Consider the following 13,308-nt stretch of genomic DNA (forward strand, 5'->3'; position numbering starts at 1 on the left):
TTCTTACTCTAGGGGGTTCTGACATGAAGACCCCAATAATGTCAATTTAAACCCAACCATCCAGACATCTACGGGTTGTTTCTGGTACAATTCTTGTTAAGCATATAGGGGACTACTTAGTACCCCTGTATTTGATGTTCAATCTTCTTTCAGTCTTTCTTGTCACATGAACACCTCAGGAACCCTTGTGTTTGTCTCTGTTTCCTGTCTTGCATCTTCTCATTTTTTGTTAGCCTAGCTAACTTGCCCTTCTCTACCGTCCTCAACATGGCTAACCTCTGCTCTTCCACTTTACTTCATCATTCCCTCTTTCTGTTTTCTTCCATCCTTGTTTCTCTCCTGTCCACCCTCTCACTTAAGAGGAGTTGAGCAAATATGATATTGGAAGCTGATGATGCATAAAGGTGTGTGATTATGTAAGTGGAATTGGAAACTCGAGCTGGCCCTCTGAAGGCCACATTGTTGGAACATCTAAATCATTTGCGGGTGTTTTTGCAAAGTCAAAGCTGCTTTGCATCATGTGATAACATGGTCTTTATTACAAATCAGAAGAGACGTGTAATTTGGCAAAGTCATGTAAACTTGTGTAGTGATTACTATGATGCTATAACTTGATTTTAAAACACATAGGCCCATATTTATACTTTTTTAGCGCCGCATTTGCGTCGTTTTTTGACGGAAAATCGGTGCAAACTTACAAAATACAATTGCATTTTGTAAGTTCGCGCTGCTTTCGCGTAAAAAAATGACGCAAATGCAGTGCTAAAAAAGTATAAATATGGGCCTTAAAGTTGTCCAATACCACTGTGGTAAAATTAACATCTGCATTCAAGGACTGTAATAACAGGAATTTTGGTGTATCTGAAGACTGAGTCCTGGTTGGGGGGATGTGCTTTAGGTGTGAAACTCAGTGGTGGGAGTGTGCAATGCCGAACGGCTGATCTGGAGTACATTGTGTTTCATGGTAAAACAATTACCGTGGCCAGGCCCAAGAGGAGGCCCAAACCCAAGTATACCCGCAGTTGCATATCGCTTGTGCTTCTGGGAGGACAAGGGGCCACCCACACTTTAATCAAAAGCTTAGCGCCGTCCACACTATGAACACTTCCTCTGAGCAGTAATATGTTACTATATGACACCTAAGTCCATTGTCTTTTGTTGATTGATGGGCGTTTATATAATGATACCAATATGGTGCCCGGCCCACACCCCGACTTTACATGTGGATGGTGGTTGGAGAACTCTCCTTGTGACTTTACTATTTTGGTGAGTTGTTTTAGTTGTGTGTGCTTTTACAGGACACTTTCCCCAGTATTAGAGCGTTAGTGCCGATGATAAAGTATGTGAATTAAAGGGTACTCACGTAATTTGATTACTACCTTGGTGACTTAAGTTTTGTTACGGATGATTCAGAGAAATTATTGTGTGGTTCTCTCTGATTTATGTTGTTTTTTCAGGTTGTGTGGGGAATAATTTTGGCATTTAACTTTTGACTCCACATAGATTCTAACTTTGTGATAGATATGTTAGGTTTATAAAAACGTTATTTTTTGCTTTTTCTGATAGGGATGCTAGTGTTTCACACAGGCGAAGCTCCTCCACTAGGGCGGAGGAGCGTCACCCACCCACCCCCGCCAGCAGCAGCTGCTGCAAACTTTTTACTAAAAAATGATAATAAACTGTGTTTATTATTGTTTCTTAGTGAAAGGGGCGGGGCCACCGGCTGTGGCTAGCACTGAGGGGGAGTGCACAGCACTCACCCTCAGTGCCCATGTATGTTTGGCCTGCCGTCTCAAGCCGCCCAAACACACATGCACAGTAGGCTCTCTTCAGCCCGGCACTGTGTTGCCGGGCTGAAGAGAGCCTGCACAGGCTCCCAGTCCGCCTGGGAGCGCTCTGGCTGGGCGTTCCCAGCCAATCCTAACGCTTCTCTGAGCAGTGTGAGGATTGGCTGCAGGGCAGGCTGGGAGCCTGTGCCTGCAGCAGAAGAGGAGCGGCGCGGTGGTGACAGCGGCAGCAACTATACAGGTAAGTTTAAAAAAAAAAAAAGAATTATTAATCCCCCCCTTGTGCCCAGCCGCTGATAAGCACCGCGAACCGCTCCTGGTTTCACATTCTATGTGGGATTGACGAATAGAGATTAACATGGGTTCCAAGATTTGATTAGGATGTGCGAATTCTGAGAGGCCTCTCTCATTTGAATAAGTTATGTTTCTACTACATGTGAAGATATTCATTGACCTTCACTAAATTTCAGCAGATTATCAAGAAGTGGATGTTTTTCTGGTAGTTTGATATGTGTGAGGTCACAGGTATAATTTATCTCGTTAGCAACAATAGAAGGAAGGTGACAGCTGAATGAATTAATTGAGGGTATATATATATTTCATTCTTATTGTATGATTACAGGTTTTGATTAAAGCCCTTTCTCATTATTATGTGTGATTTAAATATTGGATTTGGATGGAATATGACTATTGGTCAAATGTTACAGATTTGGGGGCATATTTATGAATTTTTTATGCTAGTCCGGCGCTTTGCAGGATTAGCATAACATTTTTGAAAGTGCTAAAAAAAAAAAAAGGACGCAAAGAAATCTCTTAGATTTCTTTGCGCCATTTTTCACCCCCTCCTCCTTAACGGGGGAACACCCCCTTTGCATACATTATGTCTGGCGCAGGCATAATGTAGCGCAAAGGGTTACAAAGTGGCGCAATGCATGCATTGCACCATTTTGTAAATATGGTGCTGCATTAGTGCCAAAACAATTACGTTAATGTGTTGTTAGAATGGCGCTACCCCTCTTAAATCTGGGCCATTTACATACCACTTGCAGCCAGAATTGAATAACGAGAGGCTAAGAAGAGTCCAGGAATAAACACTCTGGTTGTCCCTTTTACTGCTAAGAGTTGCTCAGAGAGAGAGAGGGTTGGATGGAGAGCTGATGCATACAAATTGTAAATTACAGTTTGAATGCTGCACTATTCTTTACTTTTCTGCTTGTTTAACAATATCGTTACCACTATCTTGTTTGTTTTTTATTGTAACTACTATCCATATTGTGTGCACTAGGATAGGGGTTTGCTTTTAAAAAGCATAAAGTACACTCCTATTGTGAATTCTTGAGTGTGGCTTTTCATGGCGAAAAGAGGTTTGGAGTCCATAAATACTCCTGTGAGGACTGATTGTTGCCTAAGGCACATCTTACTCATGTAATGCTCAGTGGCTTGTGTGGGCTGCATGCTCAGTGGGTTGCATGGGTCTGTCCAGTGATGGTATGTTGACTCTGTCTGTGCTGCAAGGGGGTCTAGAGAATCCACATCTTGAGCTGTATTCTGCAGAGACTACAGAACACATATCAGTACAGAAAAGAGATCCTGTTACTAGTCTAAATCTGGAATGGCTCTGGAATGCCAGAACCCAAATTAGGAATAGATCTAGATAGGCAGAGTGAGAACAAAGGGTGGAGTAAAGGAGAGAGAGAGAGTAAGGCTAGCTGTGATACGCACACAACCATGGACATTTTACAGGTCCAAGCAGGAGATCTGGGGAAACTGCTTAAGTTTGTGTGAAAAAGAAAAGGGTTTTCTAAGTATTTGCAAATTCAGCATGTGGTGGAGGTTTCCAGGAAAATAACATGACCGAGGTTCAGTTTTGTGCTAGTTTTTAAGGAAAAGGTTAGCACTGGATGATTTGGAGGATGAACGAGATGTACGTAGAGCAGAGTGCAAAAGGAGTATAATTGAAAATCCAGGTCTAGTGTGAAAAGCCAATCTTTCCAGCCGGTTTGGTTTCAGTGGTATGTCAAGGTGGATAACCCTCTTACATTAGGAACTGGTAATGTTGTGTGGCGGGACGTGTGGCACACTGAACAACGGGTTGTCAAAAGGCTGACAAATCTTGAGGATTTTCACACTTACTTTAATGCCATCCCTGTATGTTACTTTGTTTTTCTGTGTTTTAGTTTGAAGACAAAGGGATGTGTAGCTTTCTGGCATGAATGTTTTTCATTCTAAGTCCAATGCCACACCCTGAGCGTTCCTACTTGGAATGCCCTATAAGATTGTAACTCTTTTACTTGATCCAGCGACTTAAGCTGTACACAAGCCGAAGTCTTCTGTGAAAGAATTGCTAATGCTTTACATTACACATATAGTAATTTTGCTAATTTCAATTACTGCATGTAAACTCTCCTGAAAATGTCTTATAATAGGACACGCTGTCTAAGCTTTAGTCAGTGAATTAAAGTGGCATTACAAAGAGTACTTTAGTCTCACTTGTTGTTGTGATGTTCATCCTGTACAGGTGAGCCTCGTGGTGGATGAACTGTTGGAGAAGCAGGACTTCAACCATGATGGTCTCTTAGATCCATCTGAGCTCTTAACGCCCCCCACCGATGTTGCTGCCGCAGAGTCAGAGCAAAAGATGCAACAAGATGAAGTACCATCAATCGTTCTTCAGCCGCCTCATGTCGCCCACCCGAAGGAAAACAACGATCCTTCCTCTCAGCATTTGGATCAAGGTGTTCCTGCCAGCGAAGGAGGCAAGGAGCAAAGTCAGCAGGGGTCACCCGTGAAGGTGAATGTGGGAGATCTGCACAACGATTCTCAGAACCCTCCGCCTGCAGAACACGAACAGCCTGCCTCTGAGGAAGCCCCACAACCTGAAGATCACGAGAACATTGAATACGAGCAAGAACTGGAAGTGGAAGTAGAGGAGAGAGATGAACCCAACCATGGAGGCGTCTTGTCAGACCACGAGATGTAGCTTCGGTGTGGACTTTATCTGTGCACAGTTTAGTGCACAGCTCAGGGTCCTCCTTCTCGAGGGTGAACTGCACTAAAGTCAGGCGCTGCACTGGCCACCTGAACACTGAAGGGCTAGACCTGTGGCCCAGCACTTCCTCCCAGCGATGCAGAACAATCACTACATGGCCACTGAAGCTGACGGAGCTCGAACATCATTGAACTTTAATTTTTAATTTGACTATTAAAACTCTTAAAATCATTGACCCAAAGAGCAGCTCACAGCAAGTTCATGCACATGTTCCGCCTTAATCACTGACCTTCTTGTGCTGCCAATATTCTGAGCTGCAAGTTGCATGTTTTATTAATTTATGGCACTTTTGCAGGCATGAGGACATAACACGATGCCTGAAAAAAATATTTGGCAAAGTAAAATAGAGGTAGAAAGTCCAATAACTGAACAACACATTTAGACTGAAATCACAATCATCTCGGTGACAGTGGAAATCTAAACCTCGGACTAGGGTCTGTGGCATGTTAAACTGATAATATTGAGCTGCCCAAGCCCCACCATCAAAAGAGTGCCTAGAAGCTAAACCTGGCTTTATTGCTAGGGTATGAAAAACTCAGGCAACGGTCCTAGCTTGTCTCCACCAGGCAGTACCATCCGTTATTCAGAACAGAGGCTATCGAGGACTGGAAAGTCAAGTTACTTTAGAATTTACTATCACCGCATGCATCCTCTCCGTGGCCTTCTGTGTTCCACCTCTGAACGTGTGAGGGAAATCCAGAGACAAAAGACTTATTTAAAATGTTCATTCATGATTTTAGGCACAAGCTTTACAGTGTCTATCAGCCATAAGTTTGTTTTCTCCCCACTTCTGACAGCCTATTAGCCAGTGTAACACACAGCTTTCATAACAGAATCCTCCCCTCTCCATAACCTCACCTTCCTGTGTCGAAATAGAAATGACTTTTTCTGAAGTGGTCCAATATATACTTTTCTATGTAAAGAGGAATTCGTGAAATTAACAAAAAAGATAAAACCAATCCCTCTTCCCAGTTGGCTGATCCTGTTTGTGGTTTGCACCAGCCCTTTTAAGATTGCAGAGAGCCTGAAATATCTTAAAGAAAGTTTTAAAGTGGAACGTGGTGTAGTTCAGTAGAACCGGTACGTATAGCATAATTTGGGGGTGGCGGGCAGATGAATTGATTTTTACATTGGTTGTGGCTTGATATGTGGCTTTCAAATCTGTCGCAATGCATTGCTTGAGATTGTGGTGCAGAGCTTTGCTTTTCTGTAACTCGCACTAGGGAAAGAGGGGGCATAAAGTGACATGGCTTGTTTTAGCATGCTGGGCAGGCAGCTGGGGGCCCTTTCAGATCTCCCTCTGCACATGAGCAGCATTGTGAAAGATGGTGTTTTGTCTTCCCAATCCAAGATGGTGCCCGGATTTACATGCCCTTCCTGCCATGGTTTCCTTCAACAGAGTTGGCTCTCGACTAGACAGGAATTGTGCACGGTCTCCCTGCCATGCCACAGTATCTCCTGATTTCGTTGAAGACACTGTCACTCAATTCAGAATCGCCTCTAGGCACATCTGATTACCTCACCATCCCTTCTTGACAGAAGTCTGAAAGCAGTCTTTGATTCAGGGCCACCTAATGCTACCCAGGGTTCTGCAAACAGTTCATGTGCTGTGATCATGCTCTGCACACTACATTCATACTTCAGAGACATTGTATGACAGCCAGCCGTACGCTCTGGGCTCTGACGGACTGGGCAAGCCTCTTTGACAAAGTCACATCCACATATGAGGACACACAGTGTACATGAGTCTCACGTGACTGCCTCACTCCCTAAATCTCTCATCCATCTTTATAATAAGTTATTTTATAGCATTTATATAGAGCCATCATGGTTGGGCCAAACGTGCAAGGTTGTGGGGATCTACATGGTCATTCGCTCACCTAGTTGTTGGACCTGAGGTCTGTGACAGCTCAAAAGCCCTCTTCCCTCACTGTGTGAGTCATACAAAGCGGTCCATCAGAATCTAACTGGTCACAGCTGGCTATGAAAGGTTTTACACAACCACCCAGAGAGCATTCCTTGCATTGGAATAGCCACTATTCATCATTCACACACTAATAGAACATTTCTAACAATACATTGAGCAACCAAACGGGCATTTAGATGCTGCCTCGTTGCATATCCTTGCAAATGCTCCAGCATTCCAGCCGCACAGTGACCATCTCAGCTTCTTAGAACCTTCCCTCTTCAACAAACATGGGTGGAAAAACAACAAATGATGCATTTTACAAATGGTTAAATCGATGTCTCCAGCAAATAGATTTCCACATTAAACAAATACGAACTGGCGAAACTGTGCAGGCGGGATGACCTGTGGTGAGGACCAGAAGGGATGGTGAGGCTCAAGGAAGTCCTGTTTCTGTGTGTGATATGTAGATAGTCTTCAGGAAGGTAATGTTTGTTATATTCAGAGTTTGTTGACCTGTTGCAATGTGACAGGAGGTACCCGAGCCAATTCAGGATGATGTTATGGGGTGATACTGCAATCTGGATGTTTATCTCAAAATGTAATTGAACAAGAGGTCTGGATGTCTTCCTACATCCATGAGGTATTTGAAGATGGTCCATCACTTATGCTAGGTATCATCAGTCATGCTCTCATCCTTCCTTAGCTGGACGAGGAGTCTGCTGAAGTGCAACACTTCCATCAGCTAGCCTCGACTTCTCACCTAGCATTGCCCTACCTTATCAAAGCCCCAATCTGGAGCCCAGGGGGTGCAGGATCCCCAGGCCTCTTTCCCCAAAAGTTAAAATTCTTTCTTAAGCATGCTCAGACGTGGCAAGCTGAGTCTCAGGCTCGTTTTGGGGACTTAAGTGCCTTGTCCACCTGCCTGTACACAAGCACCACTCTGTTGAGTTCTTTGACGCGGCGCATCACTGACCAGACCAGATATGGTCCACAAGTCTGACTTGTGCAATGACCTGGTGCACAACAGCTCCCCTTGGACTCTTCAGACTGGGAGCTGGTAGTCGTGTTTATCTGTCTCTTTCTTGCAATGGCCGCCTGAAGCTTGGCCTGGCTGGGACGGTCTTTCGTGGTTGGGCCAAGCTTTCCGGTTTTGCTGCATTCTTCTGTGCTCCACACAGTTTGATTTAGACACTCAACTCAAGGATTCTTAATTTTCTATATTTTTCTGAAATATTTTAAGGTAGGTAAATCAACCTCTTCCTGTATATTAATTAGTCTCAGATTGCTTTGTAGGACAACTGAATCGACGAGTTCAACACGAATAAGGCCCTGGACATACAAATTATTTCTTTTTGAGAAAAAAATCTAATGTGTCAGATCATAAGTAATAGGATATACGTACACACGGTGTGAGAGAAAAGTGCCAAACAGTTTATTACAAATAATAGATATGTAAAGCTTATTCCTTTATTGAAAAAACAGAAACCGTTTTAAAATAGACAAACTTAATCTTGTACAACTAGAGCTGACGATTACAGGTGAGATACTTTTATTTTCTTATAGATCCATAGGTCGATTTCTCAGCCCTAAAAATAATAATGCTGGGTATCAAGGTCAGGACATCACATATATCGAGGACAATCATCTACTTAAAATGATTAAAAATAGACATTTAGGAACAAATACAGCTTATAAACTCAAGTATTTGAGACATAGAGACAGTTGTACCAAAAGTACACTCACTTCAGTTGATTTCTCTCTGATGCACAGAAGAATATTATGTAAGGGTGTGAGGACTGTTCAAGCTCTGTAGGTATTGAAAAGGAGGGTGATGCAAGGGTCCATGGGAGGGGCATAAGGGGAACAACATCCTACCCAGCTGAGGAGTTTACAAATTTGTCAGAGGACTGCACAGATTAGTTGAGAAGTGGCCAATCCTCTCTGACCTATGACATTGTGACCTCTGCATGCATTAAGTATTTCTGTCCAAGAAGAGGGTGAAATCGCAGGAGACTCAAGAGGTGACTGCAAGCTTTACTAATGACAGACTGTAAGGATCTTCAAACTGATCAGTTTCGTTCAGAAAGAGGGCATGCTATTTTTTTTTTTTTTTTTTTACAAGGGGAAGATTTCCAGTGGGACCACCCCAGATGCCCCTGTGCATGCTGTATAGCACGGAGTTCATTGGTGTAGTCTCTGATTCATTAGTTCTAACGCCTCTGCTGCCACAAACATGTTTATGGAAACACCCCAGAGGTGGATGTCCTCATTTGAGTGTTCCATTGAAAAACACGGTTCGGTGGCATGTGTAGCTGCAGATACACATGCTGTGCATAGTCCGCCGTCTGGTGTTGGGCTCGGAGTGTTACAAGTTGTTTTTCTTCGAAGAAGTCTTTTCGAGTCACGAGACCGAGGGACTCCTCCCACTTCGGTTCCATTGCGCATGACATTTTCCTTTTATCCCATCCTGATGCAGAGGGGTTCCATAGGGCTCTGGGGTTGCAATTTTTCTGGGTGAATTTGGTAGTCCAGCGCCCTCTTTCGGTTTCCTTTGTCTTTGGTCCCCTCGTTCAGGTTCCTACTGCAAGTGACCCTCACCATCCTGGATCCCATGGGCACAGGCTCTCTTTCTAACTCCACTGGGGCAGTGGCTGGCTCCCTGTCCAGTTTATCACTCTTCTGGGGAGACTCTGACGTTGGACAATTCCTTGATGGATTGGGGCGAAGGAGGCACAGCTTGCCTTTCTTCTTTGGTGTAAGGTTCTTGATTACTTTCAGGCCAAGTCACTGCCAACTTACTAAGGCATTCATCTGGTCCACACAAGATCACAGCCTCGCATTTTTACTTTCCATGCTTCATTCCTAGGACAACTCATGAGAATCTGAATTCCACACAAACTAGCTGTAGGAAGTTGGCTCTGTATGTGCTATTTCAAAGTAAGGAATAGCATGCACAGAGTCCAAGGGTTCCCCTTAGAGGTAAAATAGTGGTAAAAATAGATAATACTAATGCTCTATTTTGTGGTAGTGTGGTCGAGCAGTAGGCTTATCCAAGGAGTAGTGTTAAGCACTTGTTGTACATACACATAGACAATAAATGAGGTACACACACTCAGAGACAAATCCAGCCAATAGGTTTTTATATAGAAAAATATCTTTTCTTAGTTTATTTTAAGAACCACAGGTTCAAATTCTACATGTAATATCTCATTCGAAAGGTATTGCAGGTAAGTACTTTAGGAACTTCAAATCATCAAAATTGCATGTATACTTTTCAAGTTATTCACAAATAGCTGTTTTAAAAGTGGACACTTGGTGCAATTTTCACAGTTCCTAGGGGAGGTAAGTATTTGTTAGGTTAACCAGGTAAGTAAGACACTTACAGGGCTTAGTTCTTGGTCCAAGGTAGCCCACCGTTGGGGGTTCAGAGCAACCCCAAAGTCACCACACCAGCAGCTCAGGGCCGGTCAGGTGCAGAGTTCAAAGTGGTGCCCAAAACACATAGGCTAGAATGGAGAGAAGGGGGTGCCCCGGTTCCGGTCTGCTTGCAGGTAAGTACCCGCGTCTTCGGAGGGCAGACCAGGGGGGTTTTGTAGGGCACCGGGGGGGACACAAGTCCACACAGAAATTTCACTCTCAGCAGCGCGGGGGCGGCCGGGTGCAGTGTAGAAACAAGCGTCGGGTTTGTAATGGAAGTCAATGGGAGATCTTGGGATCTCTTCAGCGCTGCAGGCAGGCAAGGGGGGGGTTCCTCGGGGAAACCTCCACTTGGTCAAGGGAGAGGGACTCCTGGGGGTCACTCCTCCAGTGAAAGTCCGGTCCTTCAGGTCCTGGGGGCTGCGGGTGCAGGGTCTCTCCCAGGTGTCGGGACTTAGGATTCAAAGAGTCGCGGTCAGGGGAAGCCTCGGGATTCCCTCTGCAGGCGGCGCTGTGGGGGCTCAGGGGGGACAGGTTTTTGTACTCACAGTCTTAGAGTAGTCCTGGGGTCCCTCCTGAAGTGTTGGATCGCCACCAGCCGAGTCGGGGTCGCCGGGTGCAGTGTTGCAAGTCTCACGCTTCTTGCGGGGAGCTTGCAGGGTTCTTTAAAGCTGCTGGAAACAAAGTTGCAGCTTTTCTTGGAGCAGGTCCGCTGTCCTCGGGAGTTTCTTGTCTTTTCGAAGCCGGGGCAGTCCTCAGAGGATGTCGAGGTCGCTGGTCCCTTTGGAAGGCGTCGCTGGAGCAGGATCTTTGGAAGGCAGGAGACAGGCCGGTGAGTTTCTGGAGCCAAGGCAGTTGTCGTCTTCTGGTCTTCCTCTGCAGGGGTTTTTCAGCTAGGCAGTCCTTCTTCTTGTAGTTGCAGGAATCTGATTTTCTAGGGTTCAGGGTAGCCCTTAAATACTAAATTTAAGGGCGTGTTTAGGTCTGGGGGGTTAGTAGCCAATGGCTACTAGCCCTGAGGGTGGGTACACCCTCTTTGTGCCTCCTCCCAAGGGGAGGGGGTCACAATCCTAACCCTATTGGGGGAATCCTCCATCTGCAAGATGGAGGATTTCTAAAAGTTAGAGTCACTTCAGCTCAGGACACCTTAGGGGCTGTCCTGACTGGCCAGTGACTCCTCCTTGTTGCTTTCTTTGTTCCCTCCAGCCTTGCCGCCAAAAGTGGGGGCCGTGGCCGGAGGGGGCGGGCAACTCCACTAAGCTGGAGTGCCCTGCTGGGCTGTGACAAAGGGGTGAGCCTTTGAGGCTCACCGCCAGGTGTTACAGCTCCTGCCTGGGGGAGGTGTTAGCATCTCCACCCAGTGCAGGCTTTGTTACTGGCCTCAGAGTGACAAAGGCACTCTCCCCATGGGGCCAGCAACATGTCTCTAGTGTGGCAGGCTGCTGGAACTAGTCAGCCTACACAGACAGTCGGTTAAGTTTCAGGGGGCACCTCTAAGGTGCCCTCTGGGGTGTATTTTGCAATAAAATGTACACTGGCATCAGTGTGCATTTATTGTGCTGAGAAGTTTGATACCAAACTTCCCAGTTTTCAGTGTAGCCATTATGGTGCTGTGGAGTTCGTGTTTGACAGACTCCCAGACCATATACTCTTATGGCTACCCTGCACTTACAATGTCTAAGGTTTTGTTTAGACACTGTAGGGGTACCATGCTCATGCACTGGTACCCTCACCTATGGTATAGTGCACCCTGCCTTAGGGCTGTAAGGCCTGCTAGAGGGGTGTCTTACCTATACTGCATAGGCAGTGAGAGGCTGGCATGGCACCCTGAGGGGAGTGCCATGTCGACTTACTCGTTTTGTCCTCACTAGCACACACAAGCTGGCAAGCAGTGTGTCTGTGCTGAGTGAGAGGTCTCCAGGGTGGCATAAGACATGCTGCAGCCCTTAGAGACCTTCCTTGGCATCAGGGCCCTTGGTACTAGAAGTACCAGTTACAAGGGACTTATCTGGATGCCAGGGTCTGCCAATGGTGGATACAAAAGTACAGGTTAGGGAAAGAACACTGGTGCTGGGGCCTGGTTAGCAGGCCTCAGCACACTTTCAATTGTAAACATAGCATCAGCAAAGGCAAAAAGTCAGGGGGCAACCATGCCAAGGAGGCATTTCCTTACACAACCCCCCCCCCAAACGAAAGAGGATGAGACTAACCTTTCCCAAGAGAGTCTTCATTTTCTAAGTGGAAGAACCTGGAAAGGCCATCTGCATTGGCATGGGCAGTCCCAGGTCTGTGTTCCACTATAAAGTCCATTCCCTGTAGGGAGATGGACCACCTCAACAGTTTAGGATTTTCACCTTTCATTTGCATCAGCCATTTGAGAGGTCTGTGGTCAGTTTGAACTAGGAAGTGAGTCCCAAAGAGGTATGGTCTCAGCTTCTTCAGGGACCAAACCACAGCAAAGGCCTCCCTCTCAATGGCACTCCAACGCTGCTCCCTGGGGAGTAACCTCCTGCTAATGAAAGCAACAGGCTGGTCAAGGCCATCATCATTTGTTTGGGACAAAACTGCCCCTATCCCATGTTCAGAGGCATCAGTCTGCACAATTAACTGCTTAGAATAATCTGGAGCTTTTAGAACTGGTGCTGAGCACATTGCTTGTTTCAGGGTGTCAAAGGCCTGTTGGCATTCCACAGTCCAGTTCACTTTCTTGGGCATTTTCTTGGAGGTGAGTTCAGTGAGGGCTGTCACAATGGATCCATATCCCTTCACAAACCTCCTGTAATACCCAGTCAAGCCAAGGAATGCCCTGACTTGAGTCTGGGTTTTTGGAGCTACCCAGTCCAGAATAGTCTGGATCTTGGGTTGGAGTGGCTGAACTTGGCCTCCACCTACAAGGTGGCCCAAGTAAACCACAGTTCCCTGCCCTATCTGGCATTTGGATGCCTTGATAGAGAGGCCTGCAGATTGCAGAGCCTTCAAAACCTTCTTCAGGTGGACCAGGTGATCCTGCCAGGTGGAGCTAAAGACAGCAATATCATCAAGATAAGCTGTGCTAAAGGACTCCAAGCCAGCAAGGACTTGATTCACCAACCTTTGGAAGGTGGCAGGGGCATTCTTTAAACCAAAGGGCATAACAGTGAACTGAT

At 45.7% G+C, this 13,308-nt stretch overlaps 1 protein-coding gene across 1 annotated transcript in view; it reads left to right on the top strand.

Moving 5' to 3' along the window:
* Positions 1-5,807, top strand: part of CGREF1 (cell growth regulator with EF-hand domain 1) — a 90,014-nt gene extending 84,207 nt beyond the window's left edge. Inside the window, exon 6 of the mRNA XM_069233608.1 lies at positions 4,306-5,807. Coding sequence (XP_069089709.1) covers positions 4,306-4,767 — 462 coding nt within the window. The 3' untranslated portion in view covers positions 4,768-5,807. The remainder of the gene's footprint in view (positions 1-4,305) is intronic.
* Positions 5,808-13,308: the final 7,501 nt, after the last annotated feature.

The sequence above is a fragment of the Pleurodeles waltl genome, chromosome 5 (assembly GCF_031143425.1).
Source record: "Pleurodeles waltl isolate 20211129_DDA chromosome 5, aPleWal1.hap1.20221129, whole genome shotgun sequence".
Taxonomy (NCBI): domain Eukaryota; kingdom Metazoa; phylum Chordata; class Amphibia; order Caudata; family Salamandridae; genus Pleurodeles; species Pleurodeles waltl.